General features: G+C 35.3%; 1 protein-coding gene across 2 annotated transcripts in view; it reads right to left on the bottom strand.

The window, feature by feature from the left end:
- Positions 1–20,298, bottom strand: part of SEMA3D (semaphorin 3D) — a 217,772-nt gene that overhangs the window by 30,936 nt on the left and 166,538 nt on the right. For both annotated transcript variants that reach the window (XM_081536535.1, XM_081536536.1), the window contains 3 exons: positions 10,751–10,865; positions 9,477–9,546; positions 6,727–6,871 (listed from right to left, as the gene is read on the bottom strand). In XM_081536535.1, coding sequence (XP_081392661.1) covers positions 6,727–6,871; positions 9,477–9,546; positions 10,751–10,865 — 330 coding nt within the window. The remainder of the gene's footprint in view (positions 1–6,726; positions 6,872–9,476; positions 9,547–10,750; positions 10,866–20,298) is intronic.

The raw sequence follows: 20,298 nt of genomic DNA, 5'->3' as shown, positions 1-20,298 counted from the left end.
GCAACCATACATCCCAGGTAGTCACAATCTAGCCAAGTGTTCTCTGTACGTATGTATTTTAACTTCTATCTGTTGACTCAGTCCATCTGAATATACTGTAGAGGGCAATTTATTTCTGCCCCCAGCTTTCTAACATTTGCCTGACTTCCATCACTTTAGCTCCTGAGATTGTAAACAGATAAATCAAGGAACTTATCTGTGTCTCCACCTACTGTTTAGAAAAACTCTAAGTTTGAAATTTGAAGGGTAAAAAAGAGGCAGAGAGCTATTCCCAAAACTCTCAAATGTCCGTATCTTGCTGGAAACAATACCAGCACAAGCACAGAAGAGAAAAGGACCTGGTAGACAGCTCTGAGATGAAAGGGTAAACCCAGCATCAGTGAACCCTAGTTCCATGCCTATCTATCTTCCCTGGCAGGCTGCCACCCGGACTAGGTGTGATCATGTTATGCTTGGCACATTTGCGTGTTTGTAGAGGGCCTTCAATCGTGCAGTGGGAAGCAGTGGATAAGAGGAGAAAAATGGGTTTTATCCAGTGAGAGAACTTGGCCCCTTGGTGGGCCCCAGACAGCTGTTACAAGTTTTCTCCCCCTGCTGCTTAGAGCTTTTCTCTACAGATTGCAATTTCCTTTTAAACAAACCAGAGGGATGATCCCGTGCTAGGGAAGACATGGCATGGGGAACAACTGAACCGAGCTTTCATTTTTTGCAAAATGGGAAAAATAAGCTAAATGTGTAAAGCAGTCTGATTTTTACTTATAAAGTAAAACATGCAAATGTAATAGGTGCCATCCTAGCCCCTTTATTCCTCTGAGAGTTAGTTTATAACATATACGGGCAAGAAAGATGCTATATTCAATTTAAGAGTTAGAAGAGCCAGAGGCAGAGACAGGTAAATCTCTCGTTTTTGAAGGCTGTCTTTTAGAGACATTTCTATACCAGAAAAATGAAAACATGACTGAACACAGTCAATAGTCTGGGATTTGGAGAATCTTATTTTAAAAGCGACTGCTAGCCCTTTGGAAAAGAAGGCTGAAAGCCAGTTGAAAAGATTGACTTGTTAGAATCAGCTGCTTCTCACCCTGTCAGAGAAACACGTCCTATATACAGTTAAAGGAAAAAGAGAGAGATGTTTTGTCATGTGCTCGCCTCAGTGTATCAGATTAAGGAACCAGGAGTCAGGAGGCCCAGGTTCTAGTCCTGCCTCTGCTTCTCCCTTCCAGAATCAAAAACCTAGAAGGATTAAAATTAAATATATTCTTGGTAATTTAGAAGTGGTAATAAAGTAGCAGTCTGTTATCCAGTAAGTGGAAAACCATACTGTGAACAAATATTGGGGAAAAAATGAAATTGTGAATTTAACATGACAGAGAGGCATCTATGAGGTAGTGACACACAAAATTAATTTCCTCAAAGATTTCCACATACTTAAAATTAATTAGGAAAGCTTAAGTTAAAACAAAGAAAATGGCAACCAAACTTTAGACATTTATCAGATGCATAAATGAAAAGATAGTGCAACACTGTGAGGGATTCTTCCATTCCTTTTTTTTTTAGTTTGGTAAGATTCAAAGTCTATGGTTTTCCTGCTAACTCAAGTGGTAAAGAATCGGCCTGCAATGGGGGAGACTCGGGAAACACAGAGATTCAACTTTGATCCCTGAGTAGGGAATATCCCCAGGAGAAGGAAATGGCAACCCACTGCCGCATTCTTGCCTGGGAAATCCAACGGATAGAGGAGCCTGGCGGGCTACAGTCCAAGGGTCACAAAGGGTTGGACATGGACATGATTGAGCAACTAAGCACACACGCACTCAGAGTCTAACACAGAAAGGAAGTTTAGGATACTTTTTTGAAGTATTTTTCTTTTTGTACCCTTATCTTTGAATCAATCTTAAAACCATTTTTTCTGTGACGATAATCAGGAAGATTCTTACTTAATGGGGCCAGTCTAAGTTACAACTCAGATCTAATTTAGGAGATTCATGAAGACATCTAATTTAGGAAATTTGTGAAAACATAAAATTCTAGGAATCATCAGCTCTATAAAAACACTGTTTGGCAGAAATATGTCATTGCTCAAGCCAAATATTTTAGGTAGATCAGGAAGAGAAAAAAGGGTGAGTTTTGGAACTCATGAATTTCATGTTTTATTTCAAACCCCTGCTGTTAAGGACATGGACCAATGTAAAAGTTGGAATTTCTCAGCAAGCATTCTAATAATAAGTGAAGCACCAATGCATATATCCTGTCTGCTCTAAAAACTGAATTATTGTCATTATGTATTATTATCCTAAGATATGATAACAGCATCTCCTTGAAACAAGGAATTCACAGATATTTTCAGAGTCACCATTTGCATCACCTCTTTCTAATATTTATACACAACGAAAGAATGAGTTTTGCTGATGTGTAAGCTATTCATGGGAATTTTAATGTATTTCTCATTCACTAATATACACATAATAAAAATAGGCTATGAAATTAAAAGGCAATATCGATAATTACTTCTTATTGCTCCCTACCAAAAAATGAAGCCTTAGTTGGGAAACTTACATGTAAATTTGATCTTTAAAATTAAAGCTGAAACATTTAACAATAAAAACGGTAACTATTTGGGAGAAAATGTAATTTAAAAATGAATTGTTATTTTTACAAAATTAGAGGTTTAGAAATTGTTTAAAAACTATGGGAGAATGGTTCAAAAGTAGTGAAACATATAGTCCTTAAATGTTTTAAGTTCAAAAACTTTGTACATTTTGGTTATTGTGAAAAATGCTGCAAATGAACATGGGAGTGCTAATCTCTCTTCAAGATTCCAATTTTAATTCTTTTGGATAAATATGCAGAAGTGGGGTTGCTGGATCATGTGTTAGTTTTACTTTTTAATTTTTTTGACAACCCTTCAGATCTCATGTGAAAACAACCTAATGTTCGTAACTGATGATTGAGTTTTTTAAAGTGGTATATATATATAGGGCAGAATATTATTCAGTGTTAAAGGGAAGGAAATCCTACCACTTGTAGGACATTACACTAAGTGAAAATAAGGACATTACACTAAGTGAAATAAGTCAGTCATGAAGGACAAAAATTGTTTAATTTCTACATATATATACAACATGTTCATGTGTGCTAACTCGCTTCAGTTGTGTCCGACTCTTTGTAACCCTATGGACTGTAGCCCACCAGGCTCCTCTGTCCATGGGATTCTCCAGGCAAGAATACTGGACTGGTTGCCATGCTCTCCTCCAGGGGATCTTCCTGACCCAGGGACTGAACTCACATCTCCTGTGGCTCCTGCATTGCAGGTAGATTCTTTACCACTGAGCCACTGGGGAAGCCCCATATATATCACATAGTCAAAAGCATAGAAGCACAGAATAGAACAGTGGTTGCCAGGGGTTTGGGGAAGTGAAGAATGCTAAGTCTCCAATAGTGGGTATACCATTTCAGTTACACAGGGTAAATTCTAGAGAGCTGCCCTACGACATTACAGCCTGTAGATAATAATACAGTATTGTACACTTAGAAATCTGGTAAGAAGTGTTCTGACCACAGTAAATTTTTTTCAAAAAGTCCTTTCTTTTCACCTTTCTGATAAGAGACTGTTTTAAAAACTGAAGCTCATATTGAAATAAACACGTATTAATAGTTAACATTTATGCATAAATCATTGGGGCTTCCCAGGTGGCACTGGTGCAGGAGACATTAGAGATGCAAGTTCCACCCCAGGGTTGGGAAGATCCCCTGGAGCAGGAAATCGCACTCCAGTTTAGTATTCTTGCCTGGAAAATTCCATGGACAGAGGAGTTTGGCAGGTTACAGTCCATGGGACTGCAAAGAGTCAGACACAGCTGAGCAACCAAGCACACACACACACAAACACATAAAAACTTATCAACACAGAATGAAACTACAGAGTAAAATTTTAATAATAAACGTAAGAATCAAAATCTCCTGCTATTACAAATCTTTCCCAGATTGTGCTATTTTTTGGCCTGATCTTAATCTGATTTCTATATCTGACCTATTATCACTCACTGTTTGGTGGATTCTTTCATACTGTATTTCACTTTGAACTTATTACCAAGACCCAGCAGTTCAATAATTGTTGAAAAGGCCCATTTGAACAAAATATAATTTGTTCAGAGATTTTGTTTGGACACCAGAGGGCAGAAGAATCACTTGACGTGAAGGAATTTCATTAGCGAATCTTGTGCATTCTTGAGTTGCCAGGCTCATTAACATTGTAGAGCAGTGATATCACCGTAAGGCTAGGAGTTTAGGTTTGACTTTTTATCACAAGAAGTACAAAAGTCTGTTAAACTAAATAAAATAAGTAGCTACAGCACACAGAAAATCCCCGTGTGTATTTTACTGGAGTGATAATGTCAACAGAAGGCACTGTTGAGAGAACAACTTAGAATTCAATCTTAAGAGCAACATGGTTGAGAAAATATAAGTTGCAAAGGTAGTTTTAAAAATAATCTATTTAAAATGTTTAACTTAAGTGAAAAGTGGCTTTTAGTAAGCCACTTTCCTGACATTTCATAGAAAGCAAATTATTCAGCCATGCTTTTGATTAAAGTAAGCTGTGTTCCCTGAATTACAATAAAAGAAATGACAAGTGCAATAAGGCTTCAACACTTCATTATTATTTTTGTAGAGAACAGATTGATCCCTGGAGAAACAATGTAAGGTTCTGTTTGATTTTATCAACTTGAAGGCAGAATGGCATGGAGGTTAATAACATTTGATTTAGAATTATGTGAATCTAAATTCAATCCTAGTCTCACTTCACAAACTATGAGACCATGAGCATATGTTGTAAGATTTTCTCAGCTAGAGGAAATTTAGTTTAACTATCCTCCTCAAAATAAATAAATAAAACTCTCAAACTTCATGGACTGTAGTCCATCAGGCTCCTCTGCCCATGGGATTTCTCAAACAAGAATACTGGACTGGGTAGCCATTCCCTTCTCCAGGGGATCTTCCCCACCCAGGGATCGAACCCAGATCTCCTGCGTTGCAGGTGGATTCTTTACCATGTGATCCACAAAGGAAGCCCTATACGTATAGGGCTTTATATATGTGTGTGTGTGTGTAGTCAGTCAGTCATGTCCGACTCTTTGTGTCCCTGTGTCTCTTGTGTCTCCTGCACAGGCATGTGGATTCTTTACCACTGGGCCACCTGGGAAGCCCTATATCTATACATATATATATATATATATATATAGCATGTATATCCAGCAAAAGATCTCCCATGTTAAGAGGAAAATAGATATAATTTAACATAACAAGTTTTTAATATAGTGTCAGAGTACAAGGACTAAGAGCTTGGATTCTGCCGACAGGCTTATCTGAGTTTAAAACTCAGCTGCACTACTCACCAGCTTCATGACCTTGGGCAAGTTACTGCACCTACCTGTGTCTGATATAGCTCGTCTGTAAAATGACATCAATAACAACAGAACTTGCTTCACAGAGTCATCATAAAGATGACATTAAGATTTGTAAAGGCTTTAGAAGAGTGCCTACACACCCTGAGTGCCTACACCCTATGTTACTGTCTAAAAAAAAATAACAGAACAAGCAAGTACAGCTATGATATTCAAAGAAAATTAAAAAGTGAACACTGAAAACCATAATGTTACATGCAAAACTTCATTTCCAAAGTTGTGATTACTCCTCATCAGTCCAGAAAACATCCGTGAAATAAATTTATGTTGAGGAATTTTTAAAGGGAAAATAGACATGGTAGTAAACTATGTTTCCCTAATTTAATTAGGTTATATAACAGGAAGATGAAAAGAGAACTCAGAAAGCCTGGCTACCAGCTGTTTCCTCTTTAAGAACAAACATATGAAAAGATAAAACTCATTAGAATTAGATGGTTAAGTCAGTAACTTTTCTGAGATTTTGATGATTATTTTAGTGTTCTTGGTAGAAATATTTATAATGAATTAATCTTTTTTAAAAGGCATTTTCCCTTTCTATTAGATCAATTAACCAGTCCTAAAACAGTAACATAACAAACTGTTTTAACCACATCAACAAAAGCCTTCCGTTTATCATGTACATACGGATTTTAAACTACAAAGTTTTTTTTTTTTTAAACAGATGCATAAACTCTAAATCACATTTCTTACTTGTTTCACCTCTGTTCCAAACATGATTTATGCTGTTTGAATAGAATTTTGGACTCAGTGTTTCCTAGGTATTTTCCACATCTAAAATAAATTCCAAGGTGCAACATAATAAAAATGATTACAGAATAAGAGAAAATATAAGTTAAATGAACAATTATAAGTGATGTATAGTATTTTAAAAATAGAAATAGAGACTAGAAGACTCTAGCTATATGCAGAGTTGTATGTGAGGAATAAATACTTATTTGGCATTTCCTTCTAACTTGGAATATTTGTCATTCTAGATATTAAATCATTTTGACAATTCTATAGACAATTTGAGGATAACTACTACATTCTCAGGGTAGTGTGCTCCTTACCATACAGCCCATTATTTGCTGTAGTACTTATAATTCTTACTCAAAAGAAAAATGTTAAGTTCCAGTAAAGGTCAGACATTTTGACACATCACTATAAATAATTAGTTATTTTAAAACCACAGTGCATGTTGCTGTGGTGAATAACATAGTTTATTAGAATTAGGAAGAGCATATGGACCTAAAATAATATTTTGATTATTAAGTTGAATACATACTGTGCCAGGTCGGGGATAAGGAATCCTTCCATCATACTGCACCCAGCGATGGTCTGCACTTTCCTTATGAGCATAGGGACCATTAAAAACTGCTCTGATGTCAGCCATGCTATACACACACACGGCAGAGCCTTTGAAGATGGAGCTGAAAGAAAGCGACAGGATCCAGTCATTCGCTGGTCCATTCTATCCAACAGGTGCTTCAGACAAAGTGGGTCTATGTCCTCAAGGAGCTTATAGCCAAATAATCCTGAATAAGGTTTGATAACAGTTATATTACAGGTAATTATAGTAAACTATAGTATAACTATAGTAATTATAGTAAACTATACACGCAGATGGGTACCCAGTACAAGGTTCTCTAGTGAGTTTTCAAGGAGTGGATAGTGTCTATATTGATATCTGATGAACAAATAGGAATCACCTAGAAAAACTGGAGGATAGACAGGGCTATGCAAGAAACAGTATCATTTATTCACATACTCTTGAATTTTATTTGAAGCAGTTATAGCATAATGCCAAATTAAGAGTTACATTACCTACTTTTATAAAAAGGAATATTTAGGTATGGAAATATCTTGTTAATCTGCTTTCTTAAAATGAATGTCCATAAATACTGGCTACTAATAATTTCCTCATATAATTTTTATTAATTAAAAAACACTGAAATAATCTCTTTAATCCCTTTTTGGATTTCTGAGTTTATGCAATTTATCTGATGCTTAAAATTCATCATGATTACATGGGAAGGGGATATGTCCAATTCAGGAGCAGAAAAGTTCCATGGGAATTCAACACATTGTCTCAAACTGATGATGAAAATTGTTAGCACTGGCAGACATTTCATTTTTGTTTTATTTCTACAAATTAAAAGACATTTTTCTGAATCTAAAACTTACAGTGATTTGTGTTCTTAAAAATAAGATCACCACTTATACTCTAAGAGGCTCAGCTCAGCACTACACAAATGAGCTTAGGATTCTCTAACATGAGTAACTCAATCATTAATAATTCTTGTAATGACATTAATGGGAAGCATTGGGATCTGATGGTAAACAGGCAACTTGGAGAAAACTAGAGGCTGCGAAGGGAAATGATGACCCCCATAAAGATCACATGATCTGTCTTTGATACTTTAAAGGAATTATGCTTAATGGTATTGGTGTTATTGTGGATTAATTACATCTTCTCATTGGACCAAGGATGTGACTTGCATCCCGACATTACCTCACTCGTCAGGGGAGCATTGAAAATAAAATAATCAAGTACACCAAGAACAAAGAACTGACTTGTAACTTCACACTCTGGGTGGGCAAAAACTGGGTAGGAGAAAAAGAGAACTATCTTGGGGCTATATTTCCCTGGCACATATCTATGCCTTGTGTGTGGAATGCACAGTGACTTCAAAGAGAGTTCTGTGAATGAAAAAATGTCAAGAGAACCAGGGCTCAAATACTTGAATAACTACAGGCACATGCTCTTCCTGCACCTTTTTAGTTAAGATATAAATTATTATAATAGCAGAAAAATGGAGTTCAAAATAGCAGCTTCCGAGCATATCCTATTATTGTATTTAAATATTTCCACCCTATATTTTATAATTAACTAAATAGTATTTTGTTTTCTGATATAATCTGAACCAATAGTCCATTTGAGTTTATACATAAGGTATTGTGAACTAAATGACAGTAAATTCTCAGAAAACATAAGTTGCCCTCAAAATATTTTAATAATTTATTCAAAAGGAGGCAGGAAGACCACTTGTCCAATGCTAATGCCAACACTGACAATTCCTCCAATACTGCTATCAATATACATTCATAATGATTGATAGAAGCACTATGGAAAATGAAAAGTATTTCAAAGAATATAATATAGGCAGTAATAAATAACAAGAATAAAAGTGCATTTGGAACGGAGTCAAATGTAAGTTACTGAGTTAAATAAAGTTATCGTTAAATAAGATTAAGTGACGTCCAAATATTCTTTGAGAATGCTTCATGGCTGCTAGGAGAACTTTTAAGGAAGTCACAGAGCCTCAATGATAATTATAGGACAGCATTATGCAAAAGGAAGGAAAGTGCAGAAGTTAGGAAAACAACTTCAGTTTTTGTCCTAGTAATTACTTACTCTTCTTCAGTCAAACACATGTAATACCAACTTCCTTTGCTTAAGTTAGTAGAGCAATGATGATGTGGTGATAGTAATAGCCACACTCCCATCTTTGTAAAGGGGAAGTACAAATAAGTCCATGTGAAGACATTCTAAAAGTCGAGAATGTCATCTCCTGATTAGAGCCTAGACAATATTTTGTTAGTGTTACCTCTATGTCATGCAGCTCGACCAATTTATTATGATTAATATATGCATGTGACCTTGTATCCAGTAATTTTAGTCTAGGAATTTAGCTCACAGAGATATACTCACTCCTACAGGGAATAGCATATGTACAAAGTTAGTCACCAAAGCATTATGTGTATTAGCAAAGAAACAATGGAAACAATGGAAATGTCTGAACAGGGGACTGATTAAATAAATTGTGGTAGTCAGTATAGGGGATACTCTGCTGATGTAAAGAGAACAGAGGCATTTTATGCATTGATATCTAGGAAACACTATATGAAAAAGTAAAATGAAAAAAATGTGTATTTTTTTTTATACAAAAGAAAGGGGGAAAGAGAACATATAACTATTTTCTTACATACATATATCAATTCTCTGGAAAGATTACAGCAGTTTTTTTAACTTACCTGGTTGTGGTAAAGACTCCATATACAACAGGATTTCTTTCATCTCTTGTGGGGAGTAAGTAAATGTCTTCTATTAATGGGAAAAAAATAATGATTCACTGTAATTTGTATTTCTCAATATCACGTTTTCTTTTTCCTTAATAATGCAATATTTCTGAGACCCTAAATAGTGTGTAAAATTAAGATAACGGTGACAGTCATTACCTTGTGACATAAGAAATTAAGGGGAAAGGTCCAGTTCTCACTAACTATCTGGCATTGTGTTGAACATTTAACCTCTGAGGTGTTTACTTCAATCACCTGTAAATGGGATAGTTCACTTGATAAGCTCCATGTCTGTTTCCTATTAGGTGTATGTGACTTCATGGAGAATTGAAAGTAAAATGGGTTATTTTTACCCTCCAGTGTTAAAACAAGGTGTTTTATTGTAGCTGAAAGCTTGTTAGTATAATTCAATTACCTATTTGGTAACAATATGAAAACAGCTAGAGCAGTGCATTTCTTGTGCAGTATTATTTGTGCAATTATTGATACAGTATAATTACACTGATACTAAAGCAGTGTAAATAATGTCCCTTAAAATATTATTTAAGATGTGAGCATGCTTATATACAGCGTGAGAAATCATCCATGAATATTGAACATAGACTTTAATATTGTAAATGCATACTGACAAAAATTATTCGATGATATCATTTTCACATTGCATGACAAAACCAAAAAAAAAAAAAAAACTTCAAAAGGTAAAAGCTAATGATACTAACTTTATATACAACTGACAAATTCCTTCTAGCATCACACTCAGAGGAGTAGAAAGGGGAAATGAAAGAGAAGAATCTAATGCTTCTTGGCATCTTTTTACTAGAAAGTCAGAAGGGACAGAGTTCACCCGATCTGCAGGGCATCTCCAGCAGAGGGCATCTATAGAATGAGGAGCCCATATTTTTGCTACCTACAACTGGTGGCTCCTTCCAGATAAAAGACTGCATGAAGAATAGATGGACTGTGGGATCCCAGAGCTCATAAGTGTCCATTTCTGATCACAGTTTAGTTTCCATCATAACTTTGAGGGTGCTTACAAAGAAGGGAATTGCTTCATTACGATGTTCACCCACGTTCTTTTGTGTGTGGGAATTTATTAAGTACCACTCCGGCAAGCTGTCCTGGGCTTTATAATCAGGTAATTGGGGCTAAAATAAAATATATGCTAAATTACTTAATTAGGCAGTAAGACTTCCTTTTTTTTTTTAAGAGAAAAGAAACATGTGACTTACGAAGCTCATCAAAATGAGTATCTGCCCCATCGCTTCCAGGAATTGAGCAAATCAATCTGGCCTTGAGAAAAGTGGTCCATTTGTTTATCAGGCTGCGTTGTCCTCCTACATCATTCTGAAAAAAGAAAAAGAAAAAATAAGATACAGATTTACCAACGTGATTTTATCACCAACTAAAACTGCTGGTTACTATAGGCAGTATCTTATTGATGTTATTGCTTACTCTCTTTGTAAGAAATTCAAGAGCTTTCCTCCTTGAATTTTCTAAGGAGGGAAAAGGCAGTTTTGTCCTTCAACATTAAATGCTTTTTTCACAGTTAAATGTACAGTGTAAACACCATAGCTCTGCTGAATGAGCAGATGCATGCAAGCCAACAGCAAATAATGCAGGCTTGGAATCAGCTCCCATCTCTGCCAATTTTTGCTCTATGACTTACAAAAGGCAATTTAATTCTCCAAGTCTCTGTTTTCTCATTGACAAAATATGATAAATGCGTTGAGATATCATTATTTTGATGATTAAATGGAAAAAACTTTGTCAAGTGCTTAGCAAAGGCCAGACAACTTGTATTCAATAAATGTTAGCACTGATTTGTACATTAGTCATATAATTTAGATGAATTATTTGCATCCTTTAGAAATATGCTTTGGTATGACCTAAAAATAGCCTTTTCCAAATTTAGTACTCTACTAATTAAATGCAAGACAACATAACATAAAAATAATAGCATACATATAAAAGCAATCTTGTTTTAAGTACTAATTGATGTTTTTCCACACTATGTTATTCTGAAATATTTCATTAACCATGTTCTTTAGTGGTAGGTCTGTGAAATGGGGAAGGGGGGTCAAAAGGTACCAACTTCCAGTTATAAAATAAGACATGGAGATATACCATACAGCATGGTGACTATAAATAATACTGTATTTCATATTTGAAAGTTGCTAAGAGTAAAAAACGTTGCAACTATATATGATAATGGACATTAAGTAGACTTACTGTAGTGATCCTTTTACAGTATATACAAATATGAAATCATTATGTTATATACCTGTGACTAATGTTGTATGCCAATTATACCTCAGTAAAAAATTGAAAGAAAATATTCTTCAGACATTTAGCAAAATGTAGGCATTTAAATCAATTAGGTAGAATAAACAGGGTTATGCTGTTCAATAATTCACCATAAAAAGATATTTTTCTTACTTTTAATTTAATATGTCCCTGTTAACGCTAGATTAATACGATTTTTTTATTTGGCTGAACTAAATCTGCTATGCTTATAATAAATAAATAATACTTTCATGGCATAAATGCATTCAGCACTTAATTCTGACTTTCAAAAATTATGAAGCTATGATTTCCATTACTATATTTCCATGTAAAGATAAATTATATAAAAAGATTCATCCTTCATGCTATGTTACTATGAAGTTAATAAATAGTTCACTATCAAATTTCAGGTCTGAATATCTAGAACTAATTTCTCTATGATTCTTTAATCTCTGAAAATTAATTTAGAGAAAAGCATCTAAATGACAACTCCAAACAGGAGAATTCAAAGTCATACACAATAAATAGTTGTTTTTTTGAAGAAAGAAAAGGACAGGAGGAGAGAGAAGGGAGAGCAGCAGAAAGAGATCATTTTGAGTTTTAACATGGGTAATATGGAAATACAGATTTTCAGATGATGTCCTAATGCTGCTGCTGCTGCTAAGTCGCTTCAGTCGTGTCCGACCCTGTGCGACCCCATAGACGGCAGCCCACCAGGCTCCCCCGTCCCTGGGATTCTCCAGGCAAGAATACTGGAGTGGGTTGCCATTTCCTTCTCCAATGCTTGAAAGTGAAAAGTGAAAGTGAAGTCACTCAGTCGTGTCCGACTCTTAGCGACCCCATGGACTGCAGCCTACCAGGCTCCTCCATCCATGGGATTTTCCAGGCAAGAGTACTGGAGTGGGGTGCCATTGCCTTCTCCGGATGTCCTAATAGACCAGAGCAAATCTCATAAGGCTATTGGATCTGTGGCAGAGCTAACAGGGCAAGCAAGGTCCTTCAGACTGGAGACCAGAGCTGTCTTTATAACCAACACCAAGGGTGTACTGTGACACCCAGAGTGAGTGAATGGTGTTTCACATCCATCTCTGCTAAACAGCAGAAGTAGTTCAAGTATAGCTCCATATAGATGAGTAATTATTATTTGCTTGAATTCTTTAGGTTTATAACAAACTACTTAAAAAATAATTTAAAATTTTAAATACATTCAAAATCAATAAGCAGTATGAACTCAAGTTTGCACTTAATGAACAAAATATCACACCTCACAGCTTGCATTGTCTCAATGTTATAAGTTTTAAATAACTCCAAGTGAGTGTGAACCTACCCTTTCCTTTTTATTTTTGGCCTCATGGTGAAACTTGTGGCATCTTAGGTCCCTGACCATGGATCAAACCTGGGCCCACAGCAGTGGAAGTGTGGAGTCTTAACCACTGGACCACCAGGGCATTCCCTCTATGTGAGCTTACCCTTGAAATATGTGTAGCTGAGTTCATGTGTGCTGGGGGATGATTATACATATACATGTAAATATACATAATAGAAACACAATGGTAACCACAGCAATTGTTTAGAACTTGGACAAATGAAAGCTTTTTCTGGCAATAATATTCTGTCACTGACACTATATAGAACTGTTAACACATGGCAATAATAAAAAGCAAAATAACTTCTAGTTGATTTTTCTAGGAGTTTTTAGTTCTCACCAGAAAATGTATTCTTATTCCTTTTACCAACATCTACTCCAAATATGCCACTAACATTCTGACTGTCAGGTATTTATTAAAATATATTGAATAATTAATGAATAAAAATACAAGATAAAATTGACAGAAGTCTTTAGAAAAAGTACAGATAAAAATAGAGATAAATGCCAAAAAATCTGAGTGAGTCTTCTCTGAAATTTGTTGGGAAAACGAGGACAGAACTCACTAAGATTTAATATTGTCTAAGATTACAGGTGAATTCACACATTCAGAGATTAGTTCAGGAAATATTCTAGATGGTGGAAACGAGGAGCAAAGAACAACTGGGAAAACAGAGATGGGTAAGGTGAACCAGGACAAACCTGGTTTAGATGAAGACTGGGATAAACTGAAATAGAGGAAAATATTACAAAGTAAACTGGAGTAAGATCAAGGAAGTCTTTGATACCAGACCAAAGCGTCTGTATATAATTTAGTACATAATGAAGAATTACTAAAATATTTAGTAATTAGCAAAGAAGTGAAAGAAAATGAATACATAATATATTTTATATAATAACCCTCTAGAAGCAAACATGACTGTAATTGCTCTTAAATTTATATTTTGTATATTGTGCCTCTATTACTTGAGTTGTTGTTGTTGTTTAGTTGCTAAGCTGTATCTAACTCTTTGCAACCTCGTGGACTGTAGCCCACTAGGCTCCTTTGTCCATGAGATTTCCCAGGCAAGAATACTGGTGTGGGTTACCATTTCCTTCTCCAGGGGATCTTCCCGACACAGGGATTGAACCCACATCTATTATTTGAGTATCACTGCTCAATAATAAAAATATTTCAGCTAGCTATTAAATGATTTCCAATGCCTGCATATACAAAGGCAGATTTTCCTAGACATAGTTTTTACTTATACTGCTAATATCCTCAGATCACTTAATATAAATTCAGATGTTAATACTAATGCTTCCTCCTAAGGTAATAATGAATTCTGTGTTAATGCACAGTATAATGCCTATGAAAAAAATGTGTTATCTGTAATTATTCAGAAAGAAAGATTTAAATAAATTTAAAAATGTTATCTCCTCATCTTTCTAATGACCTTTAGTCTTTTTAAATTCTCACACCTAGCCTTTATATGTTTTATTTTAGCAGAGCCTAGGTTGTACTAAGCAGAACTCTAAAGTCTATTTTAATGCATTCTTCTTACAGATTTATAATATTTATAAAATTGTCATCACTTATATTTGTACATTTGGGGAGCCAGCAATACATACTAAAAATAGTATTGACTCAATGTACATGAAGAAACAGATCAACTGTCATAACTACAATGCCAGGGATCATGTTTGGTTCACTGCTTTACCCCTAGCAGTTATTCAAATGATTTTGCGAAATGAATAGGCAGATAGTATCAAGTATTTGCTCCATGACATTCCTTTAACACTGTACACATTACTATGTCATCGTAACAATGAGCAATCACATTCTCTTTTCAACATACTATTAGATAAAAGTGACAAGAAATGGCTCATTTTCAGACACCATCCCTCTTTATATTTGCAATTATCACCCATATTTTAAGACAAACCATCAAAAACTCTACCTATTCTCTTACCTTTAAATTTGTTGAAAAGAAAAGAGATTTATACTGTACCTGAATATTTTTTTTTCAATCTGACAAATAGAAACTTCAGTCCTTTGAGAAAAAGAATCTTTAAAGGCTCTCGCCTACCCATTGAGCTGCCATGCGTGGCCTCTCAAGGAATAAAAAGATAAAAACAAACACAAAAATCCAGGTCAAAGATGAAAGCCACCTGCTGTCAACGGGAAAACAAGTATAGTTTCTGGGATAATAGCTCTCAGGAATGGATTATGAGCATTTAATGACTGGATAGTAACTCTTACAGACATCCAGAAGCATGACCTGGGATGGCAAAGTTCAGTTCACAAGGAGTTGGATTTCTCCTGCAGGGAAGTGTCAGTTGACTGATTTTGTGGGCCAGCTCTCAGTCCCTGGATTTGTTTGCAGATCCACAAAATCCCCCCTGAGAACCTTAAGCCCAGAAGAGGGCTGAAAGGGAAGTAACCACTTTTGTACTAAACTGTCACCTCCTTGCTTATTTTTGTGAAGTTCTAAAGAACACAACTATCTCACTAACACTGTGGATTTATTATTGAGATGTCAAAATCAGCAGCTTTTAGTCACTGGTCAGTTCTGTGTGTCTCCACTCCACAGCTTCTTTGTGGTCAGACTGCCAAGAGCCTTGCCATCCTCTCCACAAAGATGCAGATGAAAGTAGCAATGAAATTAAATGTAAACAAGCCCAACCACATGTGTACAATGTGGGTAGTGAGTGTAGAAGGTGCTTGTTTTCTCATTCTCTATAGTTTTTTATATGTTTACCATATTTCTTAGTTTTAAAATGATTAATGAAAACCAAAAATTTTTTAAATGAAAAACAATTCACAATCTTTGTGCAGTTTAAAATAGCATATCTCTGAATCATTTGATTGGGTGATAGCTGCATATTATAAAATACTATGATCTTCTAATCCTGGAATCTCCTAATGGGGAGATCAGTCAGGAGGCAGGTTAAGAGTGATTCCATTTTCCTTCTTCTGTCACAGCAAAGTCAAGTCCTTATAAATCTTACATGGACACATAGAGTAGCTACAAGCTGTCACACATGAACTTTTATTGAGTGTATCTTTTGACCTTTAGGTCACTATGCTGGTTCATCTGTTAAACATGATTTTATCTCTGTATAACATCCTCTCCAAGGATCTCTCAACACTTTATAAATATTGTCATGTTCACCTTTATACTGAGAAACAGAAGCTCTTAGAAATTGTATTAACTGCTGTTCAGCTCCTATGTTCTTAAATCCTGAAGATTCTGTAAATCAACGAAATCTCCAAGACATTTGTGAACATTGAACACAGTGTATTCAATTAAAATACAGATGTGCATTCAGAAATCTGTAACTATATTAATTAGTTAAATTTGAAGGACACCAGGCTTTTCAAATAAATAAACATCTTAAACACTTAAGAAAAACAGTTTGATGGTGAAGTCAGCGGTTATAAATTCTCCTTTGCTTCAAAGTTATTTTGCCTAATGGAACTCTCCTGCATCTTTGTGCAGACAAGAGAATGCAATTCCCTGAAGCAGTTTAAAAACCATAATCTGTGCACGTTTGTGCACCCCTCTCCCCCATTCTAGCCGTCAATAACTTTTACACTCAGAGATTTTATCTTGAACTAACACTACACACTTTCTTCTGAAGTATGATCTAAATATTAAAATACAAAACATTTGTTTTTCTATAACTGACACTATCACATTGAGACAAACATACAGGCTTTCTATTGATCCTTTTTATAAATTAAAAAATATCAGGGCAAGTTAATACTTCTGTGTCTTTAATGCCTGTTGAATAATATTTTAAAACACCATTCATATTCTGTGTCTGATTTGTCATTTATAATAACTGCTGTACCTTGCAGGTTTTAAATAAGCTTGTGTTGAGATACAGCTTCAAATCACCCATTTGCACCAGGAAATTCTGGAGACAAGATCTTAATAACTAACATTTCAGAGCAATTGTTCAATGTACTTCTCTCTGGGTGCCTCACTCTTCACTGAATTATTCTAGGGACAAAATTTAGAAACTCTGTAAACTTAATACAGATGATCTATATCGGCTATACATGTCAATAATGATAAGGGTAATCCAAATGCAGGATGGCCTATTTAGAAGCTTGCAACTATGATCATCATGTAGTAGAAATAAAAAGTCAAACCCAGAGTAAGATTCCCAGGAGACTAATTAGAAAGACATACCATATATATTAAAATACATTGTTATAGTGCAAGGAAGAGCTTAAATGAGAATATTCTGATACATTAAAGAACTCATGGAAAATAGTGACGTGAAACCCACTGAATCAAATGAGAGAACTATGTTTTATTTTCCTTTTCAGCATATGACTTCTTCAACAATATGTCCTAACTATGTTTCCTTTAACTATTTCATTGAGATGCAAAACAAGTTATGACCACTAAAAATAAAAGCATAAAAGGAAAATAATAATGCGTCTTCTATTTATCTACTAATAATCTTGAAATACTTAAAGTAGTAAAAGAAGCAAAACTAGGGAAACTCGAATATCTCAAAGGGGAGAAGAAAAAACAAACAAAAAACTTGGATGACAGGTATTGAACACGGTGGTTTTTAAGGGATAACTTCTGAATAGGCTTTCAAGTCAAAAATTTCTTTTTTTTTTTTTGAAAAGCACTCTAGTGTTTAGAGATGATTGTTTTTGATTTGTCTTTGGAGAACCAAAATGGAGAACATGTTTTCCTAACTACTTCAAAAAGATCGTTAGAAACGCAGGACTCGGGTAATACACTGTGTTCAAAAAATCACTGTCTAAGAAGACTTAACAGATTAAATTTAGGCAAATCTAGGCACATTCAGCAGTCTTTTTCAGGTAGGATCAGAGTTCATTAAATTAAAAAAAAGTAAAAAAGCTATAGCCAACAGTATAAACCCTTGCCTAGGAATTTCTGACAGGAAAACAGATGGAAGTGAAGCAAAAGCACATCTGTAACTCTGGGCTCTAAATCTCTCACTTAGGTTGTAAGCGACAAGCTGTAAGTAAGCAAAAAAAAAAAAAAACCACAACAAGGGGGAGAACAATAAATACGAAAGTGTCATCAGCCTAAAAACACAAATCTTCAAAGGCAGTAATTGTCCAAATAGGACCATATATCAAAATAGACAATGCAAGTAGAATCGAAGCAAAAGGGCTATTAATTAGATCCCCAGGCAAGTTATGTGAAAGGTCCATCCAAGCTGAATTCCTGGCATGGACAAAAGGAAATACCACAGGACAAAAAGAGAACTGGCACTACCTGCAGCTGGAATCTGGAGTGGGCTAGCATAAGTAAGCTAATAGACATTTCCAAAAATGAATAGAATCCAAAAATAATGCAAAACAAACTTGAGACAGAAAGCTGCGAGCAAGCTCCACTAACGTGACCGGTATTTCCACACATTACAAGGTGGGTTTTGAAAAGAAACACAGACAGACAGACATACAAACACACACAGTAATAAACATCACATCAGAAAGGACTAGCTTGCAAAGTAAATAGACATAAATCTTTTCAGAAGCTTTATTTCATGCAGTTTCACCTACTCTTTCAGTTAGCATTTATTACCTCATCACAAAGATCTGTGTAATTTACCATCATGAGAGCAGTCCAGGGTATAAGGTGCACCATTTAGTACTTGAAAATACTGACTGTTCAAATCCAAGAATTATCGAGTCTGGCAAAGACTTTAGAAAACACTCTAGGCTAAACACCTTATTTTAAATTTGAGAAAACTGAAGTTGTTTGACTAGAAAGTAGTGACACTACTGGAAAACAATTCATTAGATTTACTGCCATTTATAATGATAATCATACTGTTTGAAAGAGATTCTTTGGATGAAGGTGCTTACTCTCCTGAGGCTGTCATTGATCAACAGCACCCTATGAAATTATCTTCTAGGTGAGTTTCTTTACTATTTAGTGAATCTCTCTGTTCCTATTTCTTGTCCAAAATTTGCATTGTTTAAATTGTTCACATAATTTTCACCAGTGGTTGTTAGTTGCTCAGTCATGTTTGACTCTTTGTGACCCCATGGACTGTACTCCACCAGACTCCTCTGTCTATGAGATTTTCCAGGCAAGAATACTGGAGCAGGTTGCCATTCCCTTCTCCAGGGGAACTTCACAACCCAAGGATTGAACCCAGGTCTACTGCATTGCAGGCAGATTCTTTACCATCTGAGCCACCAGGAAATGTATGCAAATTCTTTGACTCTATGCAGAAATAAGATCAATCCTCAAAGCACAAATATTGCTAAAAATGATGGAAAAGTAATAATAGTAATTTTAACATTTAAAACTAGTAAAATACCATCTCTTCTCAGTAACTAACCTGCCTCTCACCATCACCAAACCCCCCACAATATACACACACTATTATCTTACACTCCTAAACAGTTAATTGATCTGACTCCAAAAGTGTGTACATATGACATGTGTGTATACATGATTTTTGACATGTAACTTAAGACAGTATGATCATGTATTCACATTATTTACATGTCAGTCTCTTAGATGGCTAACTGCTTGAACACTGTATCAGTAGCCCTTGTTTTCTAGTACTTTCCTCTGTATCTGTCATATCCAAATTCATGTGATCCCATTTAAGCCTTTCATTTGTGTGGTAAACCAGTCATGGTAGAGTTGAATGTCTTCATTATCTAGGCTAAGAAACTGAGCTAGAAAAAAGTACAGCAGAGATGTAGGCCTATATTTCACTTTAAATTGGGCAAATGATTCGTATCATTTGGGCAAAAGTTACTGATTATATTCTCACTGCCAAAACTAGTACCTGAATTTAAGTTATAATTATACCTGACAACGTCAGACATGTTGGTGTCTAACATTACTGACAACTGCTTTCTTCTTGAAACTGTTTTTATCCCTGACTTGTGACAACTTTCTTGTCCAGTTCTCTACCTGCTGTCAAACTATTTCTTCTCAGTGCCTTTGTGGACATTTCACTCTGCTCTTTCTCAAATGTTACTGTCCCTCAGGATTTTGTCCTTGCCGTTTGATCTTGTAGTACAAATCTTCCTGGGAAATTTCAGATATTTCTTCAGATATTTCAGATATGACTTCAAGAACTACCAATACACTGGTGATTTCCACATTCATGAATCTAGACACT

Source organism: Giraffa tippelskirchi, chromosome 10 (genome assembly GCF_054371585.1).
Source record: "Giraffa tippelskirchi isolate mGirTip1 chromosome 10, T2T-mGirTip1v1.2.pri, whole genome shotgun sequence".
Lineage (NCBI taxonomy): Eukaryota > Metazoa > Chordata > Mammalia > Artiodactyla > Giraffidae > Giraffa > Giraffa tippelskirchi.
This window is presented reverse-complemented; position numbering and strand designations above follow the sequence as displayed.